The 25,100-nt window shown below is 39.5% G+C and overlaps 1 protein-coding gene across 2 annotated transcripts in view; it reads right to left on the bottom strand.

Moving 5' to 3' along the window:
* Lama4 (laminin subunit alpha 4) overlaps window positions 1-25,100 on the bottom strand; it is a 134,345-nt gene that overhangs the window by 56,033 nt on the left and 53,212 nt on the right. The window contains exons 5-11 of one of the 2 annotated variants that reach the window (XM_027928236.2): window positions 19,450-19,664; window positions 16,837-16,932; window positions 15,047-15,198; window positions 13,298-13,408; window positions 7,374-7,485; window positions 4,573-4,740; window positions 2,961-3,154 (exon numbers count right to left, since the gene is read on the bottom strand). In XM_027928236.2, coding sequence (XP_027784037.1) covers window positions 2,961-3,154; window positions 4,573-4,740; window positions 7,374-7,485; window positions 13,298-13,408; window positions 15,047-15,198; window positions 16,837-16,932; window positions 19,450-19,664 — 1,048 coding nt within the window. Of the gene's footprint in view, window positions 1-2,960; window positions 3,155-4,572; window positions 4,741-7,373; window positions 7,486-13,297; window positions 13,409-15,046; window positions 15,205-16,836; window positions 16,933-19,449; window positions 19,665-25,100 lie in introns of both variants that reach the window. The other variant, XM_071613104.1, reaches the window with a different exon arrangement.

Raw genomic sequence — 25,100 nt, 5'->3', positions numbered from 1 at the left:
ATAGTTTATCAGTACTAGTAATAATAGGTATCCTTTATTTTTCTTCTAATAAAACCATACTTCCTGGGGCTAAGAGACAGTTCTAGCATGTCTGAGGTCTCCTATGGGCCATTGCTTATTCTTGTTCAATAGGGACTGGCCTGGGTTGGCAGGGCTACTTCTTCCTTTAGGGCTCTTAGTATTGAACATGGTTTGGGGTCTTCATCAGTGAACCCCTGGAATTGTTGCATGAGTTTATAGTGTTTTTCTTATTTTATGTAAATGCTCTGAATCCTTTCTTTGGAATAGGATGGTAGTGTCCTAAAGGTTAGAGAGATGGGTTTAAATCTCTCCAGAATCACTTATTACTTAGAGCTGAAAATAGATTTCTAATAAATTTGGGCACAATTTGTCAAGGTGACAGTGTTTTACAAATGGAAAATCCTTATATGTTTTCATTAAAGCAACAAATGTTGATTTACTGTTCTTTGTCCTAGGCATTATGATAGATGCTTTAGGACTCAAAGATGAAGAACATATATTACCTAGTATCTTCCCCCAGTTTAATGGGGAAGACAGAGATCCATCTGCAGATAATCACTATACAGAAACAGAACTACACACAAGGCATAATGAGATTGGATTATGGGATAGGCCTGCTGGAGTAGGTGATACTGGGGGAATAATGAAAAAATGAGTGGGTTGCCCAGGTGAAGAGAAAAGAAAAAGAGGTCTCCAGTTAGGTGTAGTGGTGCATGCACACCTGTAATCTGAGTGACTTGGGAAACTGAGGCAAGAGAATAGCAAGTTCAAGGCCAGTTTGAGCAAGTTAGTGAGATCCTGTCTCAAACATAAAAAATGAAAATAAATATGCCTGGGGTTCTACATCAGTGGAACAGCACTTGTTCTGCTAGGCCCTGGGTTAAGTTGCTATTCCACCTACCCACAACAAAGATTTCCATTCCAGGCAGGAGGGATTATGAGTGGTTTGCTTCTGCCTGAATGGGTATGGGTGAGGCAGGAGCAGCAAGAGACTGAAGAGTCTGGGAGGGGCAGATCGAAAAAAGTCTTGCATGCTGCATGAAAGATCATAGACTGTCCTGTAGAAAAGTGTCTTTCAAATGTTGTTAGCCATGACACAGACTAAAAAATGTGTTACAAACCAATACATAAGCAAAAATGTGGTGAAACCATACTATATATGTTGTACTTTGATATTTTCTATCCTATTTCACTTTCTTTTCTTTTTATGTTCTTTTTAAAAATGACAGTTACAATAATTCAACTTATTTTATAACCCACCAAATGATTCAAAAGCTTTATTATTTAAAGCACTGTTAACTGTGGCAAGGAGAAAATGAGAGTCGATCTCAGACCTGTGGTTTAGACAGGCCACTCTGGCAGGTTAGGGAGATTGCTTGGAAGGAGGAAGAATGAAGGGGAGGATGAAACTTTTGGTTGAGGAGTGATGAAGGCCAGAGAAACTGTAGAGGGATGGAAAACCGAGAAGAGATAAGACCAGTCATGGTGGCACATGCCTGTAATCCTAGTGACTGGGGAGGCTAAGGCAGAAGAATCACAAGTTTGAGATGAGCCTCAGCAACTTATCAAGGCCTTCAACAATTTAGTGAGACTCTGTCTTGAAATTTAAAAATAAATAAATAAAAAGGACTGGGAGTATGACTTAGGTAAAGTGCCCCTGGGTTTAATCCCCAGTACCAAAAACAAAAACAAAAACACAAAAAATAAAACCCCATTTTCTTTTTCAGATAATAAAATTGGGAGGATTCTGTTCTTGCATGGATGTGGAAGGGGAAAGAGAGAAACTTAGAGGAAAAGATGAATGACTGCCTTAAAACAATTTTTTTGTGTGTGTTATACATATACTTTTATTATGCAAAAATAATCATGTATTCACTTAACAAAGAGTGCTATGCTGACCATTATTATTCTAAAAAGTATTGGATAATAGTTCACTCCTATTAGAACACAATGGTGGTGAGTATAACTTACTTTTTTGTTTTAAGAGAGAGAGAGAGAGAATTTTTAATATTTATTTTTTAGTTATCGGCGGACACAACATCTTTGTTTGTATGTGGTGCTGAGGATCGAACCCGGGCCGCAAGCATGCCAGGCGAATGCACTATCGCTTGAGCCACATCCCCAGCCCATAACTTACTTTTATTAGGGAAATTTTGTAGCAACTTACCAAGGGGCAGAGATGACTGAATATCAGGGAAGAGAACTGATTTATCAGCAGTAAAATTATATTACTGAACTGATGAGTTTGCTCATAGCTGTTTTCTATTTGTCCACATTGATTTCTTAGGCTAACAGTCACAAATGTGAACATATTTGCATGTGTCATTCCTATTAGAAGATGACCTTTTTCTATGGTGGTGGTTGTGAGTATGTGTTAGAGTGGACATGGGACCACCAGTTCTCAGCCCTCTCATTGTGGGTATCCCAAGGGATGGTCATCTCTGCAACCTATGGCAGTGTCTGGAACTTTTCTCACCTCTGTATTTGCATGGCCTTGGCTTGAATTAGTGTCCTGATCTCTGCAGCTGCTGACCAGCCAGGCTCTGAGATTTGCTTGTCATGTCTTTCCAAAAATAACGTAGCATGTGTAATGTGCCTTTCCAAAAATCACACATAGTACTGCTCTCAATATTAAAAGTTATACATCAGAACAGTGCACTGCTTACCACTCACAAGAACAACACATCCACAACCATGGACACAACTACCTGAACAACCACATTCTTAGCAAAACAAGAACAAAGCAATAATCATAGCTTCATTGATTTTAGGTACACACACTTATATTAGTAATTTATAGTAGCAAAAATGTGCCCATATTTAAAAATATGAATATTTAGATATATCAAGTTTTAATAAATTTACATCACCTGTCCCTTCTTGGTGTCACTTCATGTTACCTATGCCTGACACACATTTACATTTACTGTCCACTGTACCTTGTGGTCTCGCTGCTTGGCTGCCATGGCCCTGTTCATGTCTTCAGCATCCCTGACATTGTCAAGGGCCTGGTCAAGTGATTCCTGGAGGTCTGATAATTTAGCATTGTAGTCATCCAGCTGCTCCAGGACGACAGGAAACAGAGAGCGAGTGTCATTATGCAGTCTTTGCCAGTTCTCAGCCTGGGTCAGCACTGGAAAGAAATGGAGACAGAAACTCAATCAGATCTTCTCCTGTCTCCTCCCATTCTTCCAGAATTTAATAAAGTTGCAAAATTTTCTGGCTGTGGCTTCTTCAGTGATTGAGATTGCAGTGGATGTTCACAAAAATAGCCTTATATATTACATTTGTAGTACAAATTCTATTTCTTTTTTTTTTTTCTTTTGGATTTGGGAGTCCCTGGACAACAGTTAGTAAAAGAAGACTTTGATTATTTTTACCATAGAGGTTGTTTTATGTGGAAACCATGTCATTATGCTCCACATACTGTTACTCACATTAGTAATAATTTTATCCTATAATGGGGACTTGGATATACTATAGTTTTTACTATTTAAAGTAACCAACATTATCTTGGCAGTGCTAAGGTAAAAAGTTATGATATTCATAACTATTAATTTTCTGTATTCTCTCCAGGAAACTGTTTTTAGTTAGCTCCTTAAGTCAAACCCAAACCATGATTTTGGATAGAATAAAGATTAATTGGCAATGATATGATATTCTTAAACTTTGTGTGTGTCCTCTATTCTTGGCTCAAGGGCACATGTGTTGACTATGTGCCTCAATTCTATTTTTTTTTTCAGGGAATATTGGTCTTTGTTGCTGAGGTTTACATTTTCTTTCATTACTGTGAGGAGAAAAATGCAAGTTCATGGCTGAGTAAAGAAAGTGGTTGAAAATGAATTCATGAAGTAAAAAGAGTCAAAGTGGGAGAGGTGACTGGCGTCATTCCCTCAGGACAGTCTTGTTCAATTCCCAAATAGGCAAAGAGCTTGGGAACACATGGCCGTGACTTTAGACCTCTAGCTTTCCTGACTGTGGGTCTCATCCTAACTCAGAACGGGGCCTGGGATTCTTCTCTGGTTCTCATTTCTGCTAAGACTTTACATACTTGTTACCATAATAAGCTTTTATGCCAATAATATTATTCTTCTATTGTATCCACAATAATTTCTAGCAGAAGATGGCAGTAATAATTGTAGGAAAATGACTAGTTCTTAACTTTTAACCCTTTTTGTGCCATTGAATATGTTTGAGGTGGATTGGTAGATAGTAATTGGTAATTGATCAAGTCATAGGTTCAACAATACTACTGTGGTTTGGTGTCCACATTCATCATTAAAGGAAGTGTTAAACTTCTACTTAAAAGTTAAAGGAGGTTAAAAGTTATGAAATCATAACATCATTACCAGTACATCCCACATATGGCAGGAGATACCTCCAACTCCTTGAATGATTCCCTGAAGCCACAGATAAATCCTTCATAGCTCTGAATATAAAAAACTGGTTGCTCTATCAATTATTGAACACAATCAATTACTGTGTGTCCTCTCCTGGACCCATGACGAAAGCAGGTATGTGCTGGGTCAGCCAGGAGACAAAGACACCTACGTTCATGGGCCTCGTCGGCCTCCTCATCCACTAGCTCTCGATGGGTGAGGAACGATGGGCGGCGGCGAATCTCCTCAAGCATCTTCTGGGCCAGCACCAGCTTCTCAGAGACTTCCTCTGGGTTCAGATCCTGCTCCTCCCCATAGTAGAGCATCTTATTGTTGATCTCTGAAAGGAAGAACATGGTGAAGCAGGCATCAGGGAGGGAAGATGCCACTGAAAGTGCAGAGGAGTGAGGGATGGCCAGGCACAGGGCTGATCCTGAAGCAGAAAGAGGCTCATTCATAGAAGCAGCCAGTGTTGTGCCGTGACCGCTGCTGTGGGCTTCAGCTCATCACAAGTTCCAAGGAGGAGTAAAACCCAAGGAAACCACCCTGCTCTGCTTCCCATGTGGTATCTTCAGAATGGGAACACACTGCTGCAATGTCCACAGGGCCTTCATCCTCTCATCTGGTTTCCACGGCAATTAGAGAATGTTAATATTTGAAGTCCAGAAATCTGGGGTCTTTGATCAACCTTAATAGAAATATTTAGCTTGGAGCAGATGTTTGGAGGTATCTCCTGCCATATCTAGGATGTACTGGAGGTATTTTGCACTTCAGCTAAGGATTTAACAAACTCTAAACCAAAATGAGACCATTTTGATAATCATTTAATGAGCCTTTCAGACTAGATATAAAATATGGATTTGTTATAGTATGATGTGAGTTTTTGCTCATTAGTTTTTTTGTATTTACTGTCTGCAGTGACATTTTGGGCCATTTTGACTCTGGATCTTTTTGCCCCACTTCTGTAAGCAGGGTGGAAAATTTAAGAACCAAAGAGCTGAGGCTCAGAGGGACCAGGTGACTTGTTTAAACAATAGTGCCCAGAGCTGCATGCAGAGCTGGTACAATTCTCTGACTCCTTCATTCCTACTATGTATGATCAGAAGAAAGGTATGCAATTGCTGCCTTGTCATATGGCAGCTCTGGGAGGAAGCATTTCATCTTCCTGGCAAAACTGAAATTGTGTGTTATAGGGTTTACTATGATCTATGTGGTTGATCAGATAAGATAGGTAAACAAACACTGGTGTCACACAAATCACACCAGGATAAGGGGCTGTATTTTATATGGATAATAGCTGGAAGGTCACCAGCAGCTATTTTAGAGGTGTAGAGAATGAACAGTGACAAACTATGGGTGTTGTATGGCATCCCTGAATTCTGAAGAACGCAGATAAGTTGAGGGGTGCAGTTTTTAATGCTGTAAATACTACTGAGAGAGTTAGAGGGAAATCAAGATATGCTAAAAAACTATGAAGGGATTAAACATTCACTTTTTAAGTAAGGTCTAAAATACTAAGCTCTGAAAAAAACTAAATACAGACTTTTTCCTCACATTCATTTCTAGCACTTGCAATGCTGGGCCCTTTAGCATTTTGATGCAAATATTATGTTCACAATTTTGGCCTATTTTGTTTTAGTTATGTCTGGTTTGGATTAGAGAAATGAAATATAGACAATAACATTTTTGCCTTTGGTCTTTGGAGACCGTTCATGCATTATTTTAAAGAGATTAAAAATGATAAAAGTGGCTGTTTCCCATTTACATTTCTTTTGTATTTTTCATCCTTTCTCATGCCTAAGGGTCAAATAAGAAGGTTCAGATTCTTTTCAAATGAAACACCTTAGAATCAAAATTTGGGTTTCAATAGCAATGGTGAATTATTTTCTCTGAATGGCTTACTAAGGTCCTGGCTTTATTTGCTGCCTAAAGGGGCATTTATTTCGTAATTGGTTGAAGTCATCTTATTTTCTAGGTTCAAGCATACTTTTTTTTGAACAAATAATAGTAACTTTAAAATGCTATGAGATAAGAATATTCTGTCTGTCAGGACATTCAAAAACATGAGCTCATGTGGATGGCAGTGGGGAGTTGAAGTGCATGCTTTTGTTTTTATTGTGTATTATAGGCACCAAAAGAAATGTAGCAAATGATTCATCTTGGCTTTACATGATATCCCTTTACCTGCAACCTGCACCTCAGCATAAAGGTATGAATCTTCCACTGTGGGTCTCTTTACTGTTATTGGGCCCTGAGATGTACTTTTTGTTTCATCCAACCCTAAATATATAGTATAATAAAAATTGTGAAAATACACATATACTGGATCTTAGCAGATCCTACCCAAGGAAAGTCTCTATGCTAGAACAAATGCAATCTGTGTCTGTTAGGAAATCGAGGGTGGCTCTAGGTACGCTATGAAGGAAACCTCCAATAGGAAGGGTTAAGCTATCACAATGCTTTAAGGTAAAAAAACTCACATGGCCCTTCCTTTCTCTTCTTCTGGGTTGGGGATCTGAGCAAGTTCTCTGCCTGGTCTATGGGAAACAGTATCACAGAAACAACTCAAGGCATTTTGAATTGGTTTACTACCATGCTAAAGGCAATTTTCTTTTGTCTGCAAATAACAGAAAAAAAAATGCGTGACTCCTACTCAACTCTTTCATTTTAGAGATACATAGCGTGCACTTTCCTCTGTTGGAAGGTAATCTGGCATTACACGTCTGTGAAATGCCTGAAAAGGGAAAGATTTTGTACATTTATGCTTGAACATCAACAGATAGTAAATAGGGATAAGTGCTCAGAAATCTTGGATAAACAAACTTGAAATGAAGACCTTATGTAAGTTTAAATCTATACTGCTCTTAAGTTCCTGGCATACAGTAATCACTGAAAGTAGCCATTATTTTTATTGTTATTAATAAAGTGTATGTTTCTTTACCATTAAGTTGAACTAGAAGAGAATATATTTACCTTGGATTTTATCCCTCATCTCATGGGCCTGCTCTGCAAGCTGAGTTGCATGGTCAATGGTATCTGTGCTTTCCTTCTCAACCAGTTGCCCCTTTCTGGAGGCTCGACTTTCCTACAAATAATCCAAATGAGCACTAGATTAAGTATACGATGAAGGAACGTTGTATATGTTCATGTGGGCATAACACATTAATTCCATAAACATAAATTTTCCTGGCAAAAGACTATTCCATCACACAAAGTTAAGTTTAAAGGCTGATGTCATGACCAGTTTTAGGATCACAGAACACTATAAAATCAGATGCTACTCTTGTGCCATAAGTCACAGTTCAATCCAAACCAATCACCTTTCATATGTAATTTATCCTTTGAATTGTTGTTGTACCTCTAGACACCAGACTATGAAGTGACCCATGTCTTGTGATCAGTTTGACATGTGCCGACTGAAGAGCTTAAAGTTTCAAAGAGAATACTCTTGAGAAAGTAGGCAGACCTTGAAATGCTGTATGCATCCAGTAGCTCCGGGGTGGTCCAACCACTGCTGAAACTGAATTACCACAGAGATTTAAAGGATTATGCTCACTGGGCTAACTGCCGTTTTCAGAGCTTCACTCCAAATTCCCATCAACATGGATGGCACTTGTATACAAATAACTGCTCAAGCAGATTTGGCTCAGCGTGAATGGAGCTCTTCTCCCAGGAGCCGATTCTGCTCTCTCAACTTGGAAGCTTCTGTTTCAGAGCTCCCACATAGTATTTGTCAGAATTAAATCCTAACTCCAGCGTGGCTTCTGAAGAAAGTGTGTGTGGGGGTGTGTATGTGTGTGTGTGTTTCTGTGTGTGGTCAAGGACAGAAGCTGATCTAATGGCACAGACAGAGTTCAAGGCTAGGACACTGCCTTGTGTGAACAGCGTGGGGGATGTGCACTTCCTTTTGGTATTCGAAAGACCAGTTCCTGGGTTATATTTAAGAGGAGGAGAGGTTATTCTGTCTGCATTTGGTAAAAACCTAGTTGCCTCCTATGGTGCTTTCGTGGCTCACCTCTGTAACAAAGTACTGTAATGCCTGCACGCATTGCAGGAGGGTTGGCCACAGAGAGCACTTTTGGATCCAGTGTGCAGAAGTGACTGTTCCAAATCCCTTTGCTCTAACACATTGTTCCACCCAGAGGATTATGCGACGGTATCATCTGGAGTGTTTTTATTCTTTCCAGGTATGACCCAAGTAAATAGTCCTCTATGAAGCGCCAGGAAGAGAATGAAGAAATGGTATCTTGGCAAACACAAGCATGGAGGCTTTTTCTCAGGCAAATCAGTAACTCCTTCACACAAAGCAGTGCCACTGGGGTTGTGAAACTCCGTGTGTAAGTAGTATGGCCATTACTGCTTTCACAAGCTGCGTTCTCCCTGAGTGAATACTATCTTCTAAGTCATTATGTCCCTTCCCCCAATTCCAGTCTTCCTCCTGATTCGTTGTAAAGATTTCCAGAGAAAACATATTTGCGGGCCATTTTTAAATTAGATGATGCATAAGATAAAATGTATCTTATTCTTGATGTCACCCTCCCTGCTAAATATAGACACAGATATATAAAACATTTAACAATTTTTAATAAGTTTGTATTTGATCCTGTTTAGAGTTATATTTACAAAGTACAAAACTCATAGTTTTAACTTTGGTTTCATATTTAAAAGAAAAATTCTATTATCATTTCTCTGTCATTAACCTTATTTTTGATATAGAAACTGCGTTCAAGTGATGAGAAATAGCTGGAGGATGCCTATGTATGAAAATCTCTTCTTTTTGACAAGCACCAGAGGGCGCTGTGAGACATAGAGATGAATAGAGGAAGATCTAAAGCCCCATAGATAGATATAAAAGACCAAATCAGTTGCAAAGGGGAACATTTATTACTTTAAATTGCAAAATTCCTGAATTTAATAAAGCACACCTTATGTGTTTTATTTTTTTTTTGTAACTTTGCTACGGAGGGGAAATAATGATGTGGGCATATAATAAAACAGGTATATCTTGCTTTAAGAAAAGCTGAAATGAAAAAAAAAAATTACCTCACAACTATAAACTGGTTGATGATTTCCATTACAAAAGATTAATTGTTTACTCAACTCAGCAGTGAATTTTTCTTGTACTTATTATATAAAAAGTGGCAAGAAATCTTTGGTCATATAGTGGTGCATAAACAGTAGTGTACACAGAATAGTGAATCTAATAACACCAACCTGATGAAGTGAGGATGATACCCAATATCTAGTGGGACAAAATGTTTCATTTTTTAAATTGGTATTTTTTTTTCAAGTGAAAGGGAGAAATTTTAGTAATTACTCTGAGACATAAGTGTAAGTGGGGATAGTCTTGGACAAACTAGTAGTAGGAATATTGGCATGCTATTTTAGAATCTGAACAATAATATATACTTCTGTGTGCTTACCTCTCTCTTAAACATTAATCACTTTCAAATACCTCTCCAGCCCTAAATCTGTTCTCAGAGCTGCAGTCTCCAGTCTCTAACTGCCTTCTGGGCATCCACAGATAACTCATTCTTAAAATGTCCAGAGTAACCTGTTTTGCATTTTTAATCTTAGTCCTTCATTCATTTGAGACAGAGCTTCCCTTCTTTCTCCTCCAATTGGTCACCAGGTCTTTTTTCTTCCACTTGTCATTATGGCTTCTCTTCCTCTTTCTTACTACCACAGTGTCAGTCCACTCCAGTATATTGCAAATTCTTTTCAAATGAAGGCAAGACAGCAACAAACCCCTCTCTTATCTAGATACTGTGGCAGTCTCTCAACTGTGTCCTAGTAATCTGAGTCTTCACTATTCAATATATTACCCGTGCTGTAGAAGAACATTTCCAAAATGTGAATCAGGTCAGCTGTTTTGGGTAAATACTTCCATGACTTCCAAAGTCCACAGGATGAAGTCTACGTGTTCTTGAGCATGGTGGGCAAGGTTCTTCATAATTTATACACCGATAAGCTATTTAGCATTATCTCCTACTATTTGTCTTGGCCTTATGCAAGGCCAAGGTCAAAATTCTTCTAGTACCAAACAAATATTATGTTGCTTCACATTCTTGCATTGTAGTACTTTCCATTTGCTTGGATATCAAGATAAACTTCTAGTCTTTCTCAATACACAAGTCAATACCTTCTCTAAGAAGCCTCTTAGTGTATCCTTGCTGAAAGAGTTCACTATTCCTTCCTTCCAGCTATTCTTCAGCTTCACTGCCTCTGTTGCTAAATATTATGTCACAGTTGTTTTTACAAGTCACTTTCCTACTAGGCCATTGAAAGCAGGGCCTTCTATTCACTTTAATACCCAGGTATAGCGTCACAGCTCTGGAAGAGAAGTACAAACTGCCTTTTCATCCTGCGTTTTTGGAAGAACCAGTAATGAAACTCAGATACTTTTGATATACTTTCCTTTTAGTCCTGAGGATGTCTTTGCGTGAATTGATATACAGGGAGCTTTTGCTGTGGCTGATGGAATAGGAAGAAAAGCAGAGAGGGAGGTGATGGAGAAGTAGAGGGGATGGTATAGCACTCCATAAACCATACTTGCAGACTGGGATCTGTGACTCCAGGCTTTGAAGCACCCTTTCAAGATCCAGGCAGCGAAGAGCAGCACAGAGATTGGGAAAGAGCCACCATCTCTACCTTTGCAGAGTGGCAGGGACACCACTCTAACCTTGAGCCTGGTGGCTCTGGGAACATAGGAGAGTGAAATGTTGGCATAATCTCTGGTATTTTCATCACAGACAAGATCAAGAGCAGCAACAGGGAGCTACTTTCAAGCCCTGGCTGTTTGTGAACACAGAGGGAAGGGTATCCTTTAAGGAGTTTCCAGAAGTAGGTGGTGGGAAAAGGCTGTAGGACTTTCCAAATGGGGGTTGGAGGACTTAGATATGGATGTTGGCACAAAACCAGTAACTTGAAGTGGATATAATTTGCAAGATTTGGGCCACATGAGACCCATGTGACAGATAATTCACAAACAGAGGTATTGCTTGTTAAGTTCAAGAGGCAACATTAATGTGATTTTTATTACTGTGGGAACATTGAGTAAAACACTTCATTCTACTTAAAGCTAAATATTAGTTACTTTCTTGACATAGGCATTCTGTGGCAAAGCTTTCCTTAAATTCTTCTAAGACATAGTCATGGATTTTTCTAGACCAATGGCTTAAGGATGTTTGAGACATCATCAGGAACAGCTCTGGGCATTTGTTTTGAAATGTTTCAGCATGCTCTTGCACCACCAGGACTGGAAGAGTCAGATGTTATTTTTGAATAAGAATTGGTGAGAACAGCTGGGTGAAAGTTCCAAGTTGCTTTATCATCAACATCCTGCTTTAATGGTTGGATCTTGTCACCCAGGAGCCTTTTCTACTGTGATGTCACTTTTAAGCTTGCATTTTTTTCCTCCTGGTGAATGCCTGCATTGAACTTACCTTTGAAGTGGGAAGACTGCACAACAAAAGGATCAGTAACACTGTCTGAGCTGTGGGAGGAGCTAATCTGGGTCAAAACATTTCCTCGAGAATTGAGACACTTTTGATAAATTCCAACCATGACACCAAAATGAATTAACAATGAGTTTTCACAAAGGATTTTTTCTTGGTATCTCCTTTGAAACTTAAGGAATTTCACTGTTTTTCAGATGTTGGTGGTTGGATTAATATGCACCATTACACAAGAACTAGGGACACAATTTTCATATGCATTTTAAAGAAGGTAAATCTTTCAACGGCGAAACTGGAATAATTTACATTTTTAGAAGTATAATCTCTTAAAAGTTAAGGAGTTCCAAGGTCAAAAGAAAGTACCAGAGTTAGGTTAATCTCTATGATTTATTTGTTTACTTATTTATTTTGTGGTGCTGAAGATTGGATCCAGGAATCTTGTGCATGCTAGGCAAGTGAGCCACATCTCCAGCCCTATTTTTCATAGAAAAAAACCCCTTTGTTTTGAAGAGTTTTGACAGTTTATAATGTCAAACACCAGGGCCTGAAAGAAGGAGTTCCAAAGTATGTGGGACAGCACTGGTGGAGAATTATGAGGGGGAAATAAAGTGTTAAATATGACAATCATGGTGCCTTGTGACATGTTTCATAAATTTTGACGAATATTGATGATGGATGGATATATTGCCATTAGGTTCTTGGGACAGCTATTGCACAGTCTCTCACATGGACTTAGTTCCAGTTTTAATGTTTTCCTTGTTAATCTGTAAAAGTTTTTACAAGTCATATTACCCTTAATATGTTTCTCACTTGACTTTTTAAAAAAATTTTAATTGTTTCCTTGGGCATTTCATAGCATATTTTAGTATATTCTTATTTCCTTTTGAGGTTTAATAATTATTTAGTTCAATTTTCTTGTGGATCTGAGATTTATGCCCAACTCTTTAACCCGTATGGAACTTATTTCAGTCTATGTTATAAAGTGAGGGTTGAAAGTGACTTTGTACCAACTTTCAAAATTGCTTTCTCAGCACAATTCCTTTTTTTCCTCTTTTGTCTTTTAATGCATCCTTTAGCAAACATTTAAATTTTATATTCCCCATAATAAAGTATATTTCTGGATGCTCTAGCTCTTACCCATAAAATGCTAAGGTAAACAGTTGAATGACTGTACTAATTGCAACATACATCAACAGCTTTAATCAGTATCAAATATATAACACAGAAAGTTCACCATAAACCAGCACATCCATCAAAATGGGAAAAGACAGTAGAGATGTCATGTGCTAACTTTCTCCATGGGTTGACCTTGGTCTACTTTAGGGCTTATGGTCACTGCATTTTTTTCTGGGCTGCATTAAGCTTTAGTCATTTGGGACTAGCCAGGCTCCCATCAGCTAACCCCCCTCTTTGAAGGCAGTCCCAGCACTGATCACATACCTTTTCAGCTAATTCCTCTATGTCAGACAGAAGGCTTTTCATTGTGTTCTCAGCATTGTTGATTTGTATCTTTCTTAGGACATACTGATTTTCTCTTTCTGACAATTTTGCCTATGGAAAGAAATGTTTTGGAAATTATCAGATGCACACACCAGATTTTAAAAAACATACATAAACCTCTTCCAGCATAGGAGGATTCAAGATAGAATGTGACTCTCTGTTCTTAATAGTGGGGTCCACATGAGTAGATTGAGGTTCTTGGGGCTGAAAGTGTATGAGCACCAATCACTGGGCCTAAGACCCTGCTCTGGGGTGGGCTGGCAACCAGGAAGAAAGGGTATCTTTTTCTAATTGGCACAAAGGCATAATATAGGCTCATGGTATTCTTGAATGTCCCTGATCAGGCCTTGGAGGAAGTGATCAATACACAGGATTAGTGAAAATAGACTTCAGAACCTCACTTTCCTCCTTTTGGTGTAAAAGGAACAATTCTCTTTGTTTAAGGCCACTTGCCCCTTCTTTCACATTTCTGAGAAGTTTGTTCTTAAATGTAGCTTTTCTTGGATTAAGCCCTTTCATCTTGGTATTGGCTTCCTGTCAGTGACAGTGATATCCATCTTGGAGTTGTGCCTTTGAGGAAGGAGGAGTTAAATGCTCTGGGGCCTGGGCCTGTGTGGCTCATTGGCTCAGAACTACGTCCTGTGTCCAAGCAGAAAAATTTGGTCAAGAACAATTTCTAAGTTTGAAATAGAATGCTCTTTAAGATTTCACCCAGAGCTATGACTTTATGATGTTTGTTGTGGTTTAAACTGTATACTTTTGGTCAACTGCTGAGGATATGATTTGCCTTTTCCAAAAAATAATGAGCACTTACTACTGATAGGTGCTAGTTTTAACTGCTCTACATATATCAACTCATTGAATTTTCTCCACAACCCATGAAATAGGTACAATAACCATCCTTATCTTCAGATGAAAAACAATGAAGAATAAAGAAGTTAGTAACTTACCCCAGGTCACACAGTGTGAGTTGGGATATAAACATAAGCAATTTGGTTTCAAAGGTTATGCTCTTAACTATTAAGTTAACTTGACTAACAGAGTAAAACCATGCTGGTATTAATTTTATTGTCCTTTTGGCTAACTACTATTGCTTTTAAAATTATCAATTGGTTGGGATGTTGTGATAGAAGTCCATCATTTAGGGGGAAAGCCTTTAAAGGTTAGACTCATAGGATCTTTTTAGTCTATTTTTTCCACTGTCTGCCTTTAGCTTGTTTATTCCATAGAGTGTGTGTGTGTTTGTGTATATGTGTGTGTGGGGGGGGGGGGTGGGGGAAGATATGTTGGAAAAATGAGAGAGAATGTGTGTGATAAGGAAAGGTGGGAGAGAGACAAAAAGAAGAAATGTTTTGGAGAAACTCCTCAAAAGTTTGTGCATTGAGGCAAGGTAATGGTAGGTTTGTGGTAATGACTTGAATGATGTACAGCTTCACAAAGGAAATAAGAGTCTATCTTCCCTCAATTGATATTGGTCTTTTAGTTATTTCATTTTATTGATGGTAAGACCAAAGCTCAACTTTTCATAATTCCCTAGAAACTATGTGTTCTGTATAGTAAACCTACAGGTTCAGCCATCTGTAATATAATTATGGGGCTCAGATACCAAAAGGCATAGAAGAAGTTACTAGGTGTGATCCTGTAAAACCCAAATAAAAACACAGCAGAAAGTACAACATTTCTGCATACTTTGAGGAGGTAGATGGTGGAGTTCATTTCATTCACGTGCCTGTGCGCTGCGGCACCAGATGACACGCTCAGCAGCCCAGATTTGCTTTCTTCAATGGAGAGCGCTGCCAACCGCAGGTCATCAGTCAGATCCCAGATGCACTTATCACAGCCTGGAGGTCAAATGACATGTCATTTCTTCAGATTCAAAAGTCACTTGGAAGCACATGGCTATAAGTAGATTATAAATGTGTACTTCCTTGGATAATACCAATTTTATTTTTGTTTCCTGAGAAGCTGCTCTGTACCACAGAACTAGTCCACGCATGTGCCAAACTGTACATCAGGCACTATCCCCACTTAAAACATGATGAAAAACAAAGGCCACAGGGAAGGTATATTAACGGAACCCTGCACACTGCATTGAGAAAGAAAGGAAACACAAAAGGGCAAGCCATCTGTGGGACACAGGCAAGGAGGAATGCTGTCTGCTTTTTGTTAGCCTTGGGAAAGCCCCTGGATGATTCTACTCTAGTTAGGCTTTGGTCTCTTGCTTGGTGCCAGCTAGTGAAGCACTATTTGCTAAGCCTGTCAACGTCAGCTTGTCAAAATCAGCATTCAGTGCCAGTACCTCTGGGGCTCAGCTCCTCCCCTGGGCCTGCCTCACTTCCTGTCTGGATGAAAACTTCAGCAGGAGAAGGTCTGCCGGATTGACCAATGTCATGTCCTGGTCTCTGAGATGGTGCCAAAGTTCAGGCTGAGCCTGGGTTCCTGGGAGGCAGGCCCCAGCTTCTCATTGCTTCTCACCTTTCACACTTGAGTGCCTCTGACCACTGTGATCACTCCCTGGGACCCAGCAGTCAGAAGGACACACACCATGTTTTGAAACCTATCTTGACCCCCTTTACAACTTGCCCTTTCCCTCAGGCTGTGCTCTGGTAAACAGAGACTGAAGGGTTAATTTTGTTAATATGTTAATTTGTTATTCAAAGGTTAATATGTTTTTACTTATAAACTCTCTCAGGAAATGAGTCCCCAGCCAGCTCATCAGGCTGCTGGGGGAGGAGGGCTAGGCGAGCATCTTGATGTCCTTAAATGGACCTGGCTGGGGAGGGGGATCCATTTGATCACTGCCCTGCTTGTGCCTCATATCCTGTGCCATCTTCAAGATGGGATCACTGGTAGCAATCTCTGCCTAAAGGGACTCTGGGATGAAGATACTTTTGTTTGGGGGAGGGGATGCCTAATGATAAATAGTCTTTAAGCCAAAAGTCTTTGGCCATTATGCTTGTGATTTGATGAACAGGAGTGACAAAGTAATCCATCAAAGAAATAAGGCAGGTCCACTTTCTAATGCCTGACTATTTTATTTCTGGTCCCACTTCATATTTGGAGTGATTTGGGAAAAGGTGCTAATGTCTTTTGGTCTCAGTTGTGGCAGATGGTATAAAGCATAGTCTATGTATCGTGTTATCTGAGGACCTGGAGGGACAATAGAGAAACATGAGCCAATTGAGCCCCATCACAGGGATTTACTCACGAGCAAGATGCTGAAGGTGAAGACTTGATAAATAAGTTTTCTAAAATAGAGCCATGTAAATGTAAACCACCTAGTGGCTGACTGCAATCAAGTGGACCACCAAGTAGTTTTGTGTAGGGTCCATTTGGAGGAGGTACAGGCAGGGTTAAACCCAGGAGTGGAACTGAAGCATCAGTTTCCAGAGAGAGTGATATTGCATAGCTCTTCTTAATCCCACACCTGCAGCACATTAGAGAAAGTGGGGTTAGTCAATCATGTGGGTTATTTTTACTTATGGTTGGGCAGTCCATGCCTGTAGGGAGTTCAAAACCTTCTTCTAAGCATTCTCCAGTCACGCTGTCACATGGGCCTCCTCCACAATTGCACACTGTGGGAAACAAAGACAAGTGATTAGGGAATCACCTCTTAATGCTTAAAATAGGGCAATATATTCATGGTTTCTAGACATAATGCTTTCCAGGGTGTAATTCTTCAATGGGGATTAATTACCTTCACCTTTAAGACTGTATGAAATTGACAATGTAGAGATTATGCACCCCCAGCCCAATGCAACCAGGGCAAATGAGATTATCAAAGGTGATCCTGAGGCAAATTGTATGTAAATGTATCTAGCATCTCTCTCTCAACTCTTTGGGATTATGCAATGACCATTCAACTACTTTATTCCAAAAAATCCTGGTAAATTTCACAAAGTACTAAATGGCCACAGAGAGTTCAGCATTCAACTTGAAATTGAAAGCCATCCTTTCATCATGGATGGATTCTCCAGTTTAATCCAACTTCAGGGTTGGTCCCTACCAGGTGTGAGGGACGAACAGCCCCTAGAGGAGTGAGTGAGGAGTCCCAGGAACAACTCTTGGCTTCCAAGCATTTGACCCTTGGCAAGATAGACTCCAAACTTCCAAATGATAGCTATCAGTGGGATGGCTAGGAATAATGCCAGGGAAACAATTAGGAACATATTTACAAGAGTTTAAAAGACCTGAAAGCCCATCATTCATCTACTGATGATTTTCAATAATGCCTTTTGAAAAAAAAAATCAAAAAAACCAAAACCCCAACCTTTTCAGGCTGCTCATTTTCCACTGATTTTTTGTTTTATTTTGTTTTCTTGAGTTCTGGGAATTAAACCCAGGGCCTCCCAGATGCTAAGCATAGTGCTCTACCACTGAAACACACCCTTAGCCCCTCCACTGAGTTTTGGTGTGGGAATTAATTTGTAATATTTAAAGAGGAATTCCTAAACTATCTCTGCCAGCAGTAACCTGGAATAGAATTTCGATTTTTCCCTACCTCTTAACTGCCTTTACAAAATAAAAAAAAAAAAAAAAAAGAGCTTCAAGGGTGACATTTATTTATTACACTTCATCTATGTAATGTTCCACAAAATGCAGATTTACTGAATCTCTCAGCAAGATCATGCTTTATTTCTTTCCGTAGGAGTTTCTCTTCTTTGTCATGTAAATATAGGTTTAGTAGATATTTTGAGAGTAAGAGCATCGACCTTCTAGACTTTTATCTTTTTTTGTGCTGGGGATTGAATCCAGGGGTGCTTAACCACTGAATCATATTATCCAGCCCCTTTTTATATTTTATTTAGAGACAGGGTCTCACTAAGTTGCTGAGGTCCTCGCCAAGTTCCTGAGGCTGGCTTTGAACTTGTGATCCTCCTGCTTCAGGCTTCGGAGCTGCTGGGATTACAGGTGTGTGCCACCCAGGCTTTGATCTTACCAATACTCTTTCTGATGACCTCTCTCTCTCTAGTTTGAATGGACACAGTGCTTCTTTGTTCTGTCCTGAGTCTTGGAGTTAAGGCTCTGGATGCATTGCTTTCTGCTTGACATGTTTACTTTATTGAGGCTTCTTCAGATCATATATGTACCTTCTGGATTTTGAACTGTTGACTTTTTAGGTCTTCTAAGGAGGAGTCTGTTTCAGTGAGGGGATCTCCTACAGAAGCATGCCACAAGAGCACAATCCCTTCTTCCTTTCCTTCCTTCCTCAAAGTCACATAAGAGTAAGAAATTTTCAGCCCTCCTTACTCTTAGAGGGAAACAACTTTATTTCACTTCTGAAGAGCTTCACTCTCTGTATCAACTGGAATGGAGAAATCAGGAATAAAATTTGTACACTTCAGTTTAACTGAAGTCTAATCAGAAAGATTTCTCATACTGCCCTTAAAACATTTACTTTGACAATTGAGGAAATGAGGGTGGGGCATGATAAAACTGTACTCTTGACTTGCTAATAGACTTCCCTGAAATGTCAGTTTGAATAAACAAACAGAAAAAGGAGACATAGCTTCCAGGTTAAGAAAACTGATATAAACCATGCAAGGCTTCGTTCAGTTCTTTGATCCATTTCAGGTGTCCACTGAGGTTGGATTTATATCTTTGATCAAGGAAGGATTAAGATGATAAGACAAAAATTCATTTGTATTAGTTTTTTTTTTTTTTGGTTCATTATACCTATAAGCTTAGTTACAAAAATAGCCTTGATTAAAATTTCTAACCTGGTAAATTTGGGATGCAGATTCCTGAGAATGTATGTTGCCCTGAGAAAATGACAAGGGGATGCTTCTTGCAATATTTTCCCAAGATAATTTTTTTTTTCTTTTTGTAGTAGTGATTGAACCCAGGGGTGCTTAACCACCGACCCACATCCCCAATTGTTTTTATTGTATTTTGACACAGGGTCTCTCTAAGGACCTTGCTAAGTTGCTGAGGCCGAACTAGAACTTGTGATTCTCTTATACATCCTTAGTTGCTGGGATTACCAGTATGTGCCACCATGCCTGGCTCTGAGATAAATTCTTTATCTAAATTCAGTATTAATGAAGGGCCATACCAGCCAGGCAGCTGGCTTAGGATTTACAATACTGCACCTGCACAGTTCTTGGCTGTCCTGGCATCCCCGTAGTATCCAGGAGCACAGCGTTCACACTTGAATCCTGTGGTGTTGCGTAAGCAATTCCTGCACTGGCCAGTGACTTCATCACAATCTTCAAAGATCAGGTTGGGGTCTGAATTTCCACTGCAGTCACATTTTTTACAGGTGCTTCCAATGAGCAGGGGGTTTCCATAGTAACCAGGAGCACATCTGAAGGGTGTTAATATGTTAAACATTTAGCATCCATAGTTGTTATTCCTTTTTATGTTTTAAAATCTTTTCTACACAGAGGAAAGGTGTAGTGCATATTTATAGATTGTCCACCCAGAATCCATTCCTACTCTCCCATCTTCCTAGTAGGACCAGACTTTGCTTCTAAGGAACTATCCCTTCTCATTGTGTTGTAGGCCATTGAGTTCAGCTTGGCCCCAGATATAGGAGTGTCTGGATTAAATTAGTGTATGGGGCATTGCTGGTCATTCCAGGGATCTGTGCACACAGCTGGCAGATGATGGGAGGTGCCAGAATGGCTAAATATACTGCAATGAGATGCATCAGTAGGGCAGAGTTGAAAAATGTTCTGGCTGAAATGTTAATAACACCTCTACTGAGAATCATTGGCGGAAATCACCATCTATCTTGCCAGAATGAATTGCTTAAACAATTAGTACCAAGTGTTCTCATGGCCCAAAGGGATTAGCTCTGGAGAAATTCCATGGGATTGTAGCTCTGACTCCTGTTTGAGAGTTACAGAAAGGCATTTCTTCCATCTTCAGGCATGAAGAGGCCATCAGGCAGCACTCTTAGCTCCTGGCTGCCATCTTGTGACTGAGCGAAGCCAGTCTGGAGACACTACAGATGGCAGAGCTGGGAGTACCACCAATAAACAGAGCTGGAGCCCAGAATGCCATGCTTCTGGATGTTTCTATATGTGAGCCTGTAGAGACCAGGCTCCTACCTGCACTTACTGTGGGGACAGAGCTAATGCCTATGGTCATACTGGCTGCGCTCTTCATGAGGGAGTCCAGCTGAGTTGGAGAGTAGAGACTGAAATCTATCCAGCCTTTACTCACCTTGCCAAGCTGTGCACTCTGGGTGGGGCTGTCTCTGCCCAGAGGAAGGAAAAAATGCCTTTCTCTACTTTTCTCAAATGTACCAGGAGAGTCCCTGCCATGAGAGGTGGGGCTGTGGGCCCTCTCTAAGTGGGGAGCTGCTACTTGGTTACAGTCAATTGTTACCAGAATGTAGCCTTGAGGGAATGAAGGATTTTTGTTGCCAGCTCTTCCTGTGTTTGAAGAAAAAAGTGAACATTTGGGTTTTATGTGGAATTGCAATTTTTAACGTTTGGCTCAAGCTTTGAAAGAATAGTGTATGGGTAAATCTATACATGTTTGCTGGTTAATTGTGGAATCTCCTTTCCTTCAGACCCTAAACTTGTGTGGAAGATGAGCTAACTGGAGCTGAAGAGAGTTTGGGAGTGGCTGGAAGGAATATGTGGTCACACCATAAGGGGAGTGAAGGTCACTAGAGAGTTAGTTCTGATGTGACCGGGGAAAAGAAAGAGCCAGAGAAAATTTTCCAGTATGATGAAAGTGATGGTGAAGGAAGCCAGTGCTGGCCTTAGTGTGCAGGATGGATTCCAGGCTGGAACAGGGAGACCCGGGTTGGGTACAGAGGGCTTGGATTGGGAGTGGAAAGGGAGAGCATTCCAAGGAAATCAACAGGCCTTCGCCAGTAATAATAAGACATCAAGTTTTTAAAAGGCTTCCCTTTAAGGAGTCATGATTCAGAACACTTGAGAAACAGAGAAATGAAAAAAAATCACACCTGTAATCCCAGGACCCTAATAAAATGACTTTCAAAGACTTTGTATTCAATCTTTATGCTCTTTGCTTGCAGTGTGTTCCATAGTTCCACCTATGTGAGACTGCTGACACTTGGGATAAAGGCCACAGAGGTCTGGCCTTCTGAAGCTGAGAGGCCACTTAAGTTTTCAGGGGTCACATAGCTAGGAAGTCACAGTGCAGGTCTCAGACCTTCCAACCCTGATGCTCTTTCCTTTGCTCCATTCAGGACCACACTGCTGCTGCTATAAATGAATGAGTGAATCCATTCAACAGAGGGACAATTCATGTCCATTTTATGTAAGGCATAGAAGGAAACAGGAAGAGCAAAAGCACACAGCCCATGCTCTGAAAGGACAATAAGTGAATTAAACATAACTACACATAATATAATAAACTCTAGAAACCAAAATCTATGAAAAAGATGAGAATGAATGTAAGTTCTACACATCCCACAAAGAGACGCCAAGAGGAAATATACAGTGAGTCTTGTTATTCATACTTTCTCATGTCTTACACCCTCTGTTCTCCACGTTAGCATAAATTATCCTTCTATGGGATATGTGGCTGGATTGAATTTCTATCCTTTTCTGCAATTCAACAAAAGAATAATATTAGACTCTTAGGCTCATTACAATAAGAGTGACATCTACCACCTTGATGTGTAGCTGGGAATCTTGAGGACAGGGAGTGAAGGGACTTTCTCAAGATCATTTCCAGATGCATTTATTTGCTTTTACATTTATTTCCACTGCATTTGATCTACAGAGTTTGTTCCCTGGTCTTTTACAAGAGAAAAGCCAAATTTTCTGTTTTGTAAATTGGAATCTCAATCACAGGGAAACCTACTCTAACTTACTCTGAATTTCAAGAACACCTGTTTGTGGTAGTTCCAAAGGCACTCTGAAGTTGAGTCCTAACTGCAGACACTACTGATTTCATAAAATGAGCATGCAAAGGTTTACTTTTTGGTAGCTCTTACAAATCTCTGTGTATTTAGATAAGGCAGCTTGAGCATGGAAAACTAAGTGACCTGTTCATTGCTGCAGGGTTCAGCCCTCTTATGGGACTCTAAGTTTAATGCTTCCACTTCACAAGTCTGGCATTAATGAATTAACTTATTAAGAAGTTAATGATTATCACAGTTGAATAATCAAATGCTATTTATGTCCCACCCTCAAAGAGCTAATGACAAGGATATAAAAGGTCCAGTAGTTGGCTTTGGAATCTGCATTGGAGGGCTGGGAATGTAGCTCAGTGGTAGAGCACTAGCCTAGTATGCCAGAGGCCATGGATTTAATCCCCAGTATGAAAAGGAAACAAACAAAACAACAACAACAAACTCCCCAAAATAGCCTGGTCCATTTTTTTTCTTACATAATCTCATTTCTAGATCTATTAATGGCTTGTTCTATCTTGAGAAAATAGAATTGATAATTTTACAATGCAAACAAGAAAAACAACATGTGAACTTTGTCACTTCATTTAGTGATCATAATATTTGGGCAAAACCAAAAACCAAAAGATATGTTGTTTGGAGATAAGATGATTTTAACCAAAAATTATTGTTTTGGGATTTTGGGGAGCTCTTCCCCTCTTTCTTTTCTGTTTCTCCTCCTAGGGCCTATATCTGTCACTGAATGCCTTTTTCAAGGGGGCCCTAACTCCCAGCCTGGGAAGCACAAACTTTTCTGGGCTGGAAGGGGTATCACCCAGTAATTGTCCTTGAGGGTAAATAAGAAGATGTTAAAGAAAGAAGAAAGCACCTGTTCCATAGTAGGTGCCATTCAAATGTTCTCTACTTCTTTATGAAAGACCGGGAAATAAGAACATGGCAGGAGTCCAGAGGCAAAGCCCAAAGCAGAAAGTTGTAAGAAGAACTCTGCAAATTCAAGAGCTAATAGCTTGTTTGAAAGACATGGGGACTTCAGAAAAAAATTAGACTACTTTCCTGGATCACAAAGCGTCAATAACTGTTAGCTTTCTCTTCATACTTTTCCTTATTCTTTTTTTCTTTCACTAAGGCCATTCTCAAAACCAATATCACTGTTACCATCATTTCTGATGACACTATGTTCTGCCTTTCCCTTTAGAGTTTCAAGGTCACCTTGGATATGCTTTAACTTGCCCCATTCTTCTTTCCCAATCCTCAAGCAACAAGACCTACATAGAGTCTTAGCACATTTCTTACTTCACCACAACATCAAATTAATGAAAGTTTATTTTTCAGGCTGCCATGGGAGGCAATTGGAATACCAAAGCACTGAAATTACATTAAGTTTATCAATTGAACACTGCAGTGAACATTGAGGTCCTGGGTTTTGTTTTTGGTGATTTACCACTAACTGATTGTATGACCTGAAAATAAGTCCCCTCATGGCTCTAAGTCTCATGTTCCTCGTCTTTAGAATGTACTTCTTGTGGAGTAAAAATCGTGCTGGGATGAGAATGAGAATTGCAAAACTCCTTCCATAACACTTGTACATTTTATAATTATCTGCATTGGCAGACCAGTTCTATTTGCAATTTTAAAATTTAGTCAGAGAGCAGTGACTTACTTAGTCACTTCTGGGTCACCCTTTGCAATTTTTTTGAGATGGAAAAGGAGTTGGGGGGAATAATGAGGTAGGAAATGACTGACTCTTGCTGAATCATTCCTTTCCTAAAGGAACCAATAAAAGTGCTGTTAATGTTTTCTTAGTTAAAAAAAAATATTACTGAAATACATTTAACCGAATGCCTGCAGAGTGCCAGAAGCTGTGATGGAGGAAGAGTGGGTGGATAAGATACTGCTTCTGTGGAGGAGCTCATAGTTAAATTGTAAGATTTGTGAGCAAGTGTCTTAACTTCTCTGTGTCTCAGTTTCTTTCTCTGTAAATAAAGTAAAGGCGGTACCTCATAAGATTATTTTGAGGTTTTGATGTGTCATTATACGTAAAGTGATTCTAACAGTGATTGATAAAGAGTAAGCACTCAATAAATGCCAGCTGTCATTTTTACCATCATGTTCATAGTATCAGTGCAAGAAGATGTAGTAAGTTTTCCAGTTGTCTGGTGGCTTTTGGGAGCACATGGAGTTTAAATTGTGAGTGGGGACAGACTTTAGGAACAAGAGGCAGGAAGGGGCCCTAGCAGACTAAGAATCATGTTGTTAAGATGGGGTGAGTGTCTGTTTGATCTGTATTGTATAGTAGAGTAAGCAAAATGGGTTTTATGTTTTAGGCATCTCACACTTGTATATAGTATGGATCCTTTTTAAAGGCAAGACATTTTCATAGAAAATACTCTCCAGTGTTCATGTCAATTATCTTTTAAATAGTTCAAACATAAAATTAGGTCAAAACTCCTTATGTCTATGAATTTTATATGTCTTGAAAACCAAAGTAAATTTTCTAATAAAACACAAACAAAACCACAAACTCATCCAATTAAAATTAACAACATTAATTCAAAACCATGGATGATGTTCTGTTGTAATCGAATGGCCACCAGCAACATGATGTGATATTTTGTCTGAGTTGTGTATGCACATCCTGGAGGGTGCTGTGTGATGACTCATCTCTCCCACCAATTTTCTTTTCAGAATCTTTAGTTTTAAAGTTTGCCTTGATATCATGCCATTTGACCACTGATTGCCTATAGCATGTCCTTGACACACTGTCACTCCTATAATTTTTCTCTCCTAAACTGAGATAGATCTCCCTTTGTCATAAAAGGACCCTACAGAAAGTCCAGAACATAAGTCAACAAGCAAAATTATTGATTAGATTTAAACATGATATTAAGAAAATATCCACTGGGA

The sequence above is a fragment of the Marmota flaviventris genome, chromosome 6 (genome assembly GCF_047511675.1).
Source record: "Marmota flaviventris isolate mMarFla1 chromosome 6, mMarFla1.hap1, whole genome shotgun sequence".
In the NCBI taxonomy this organism is placed as follows: Eukaryota; Metazoa; Chordata; class Mammalia; order Rodentia; family Sciuridae; genus Marmota; species Marmota flaviventris.
This window is presented reverse-complemented; position numbering and strand designations above follow the sequence as displayed.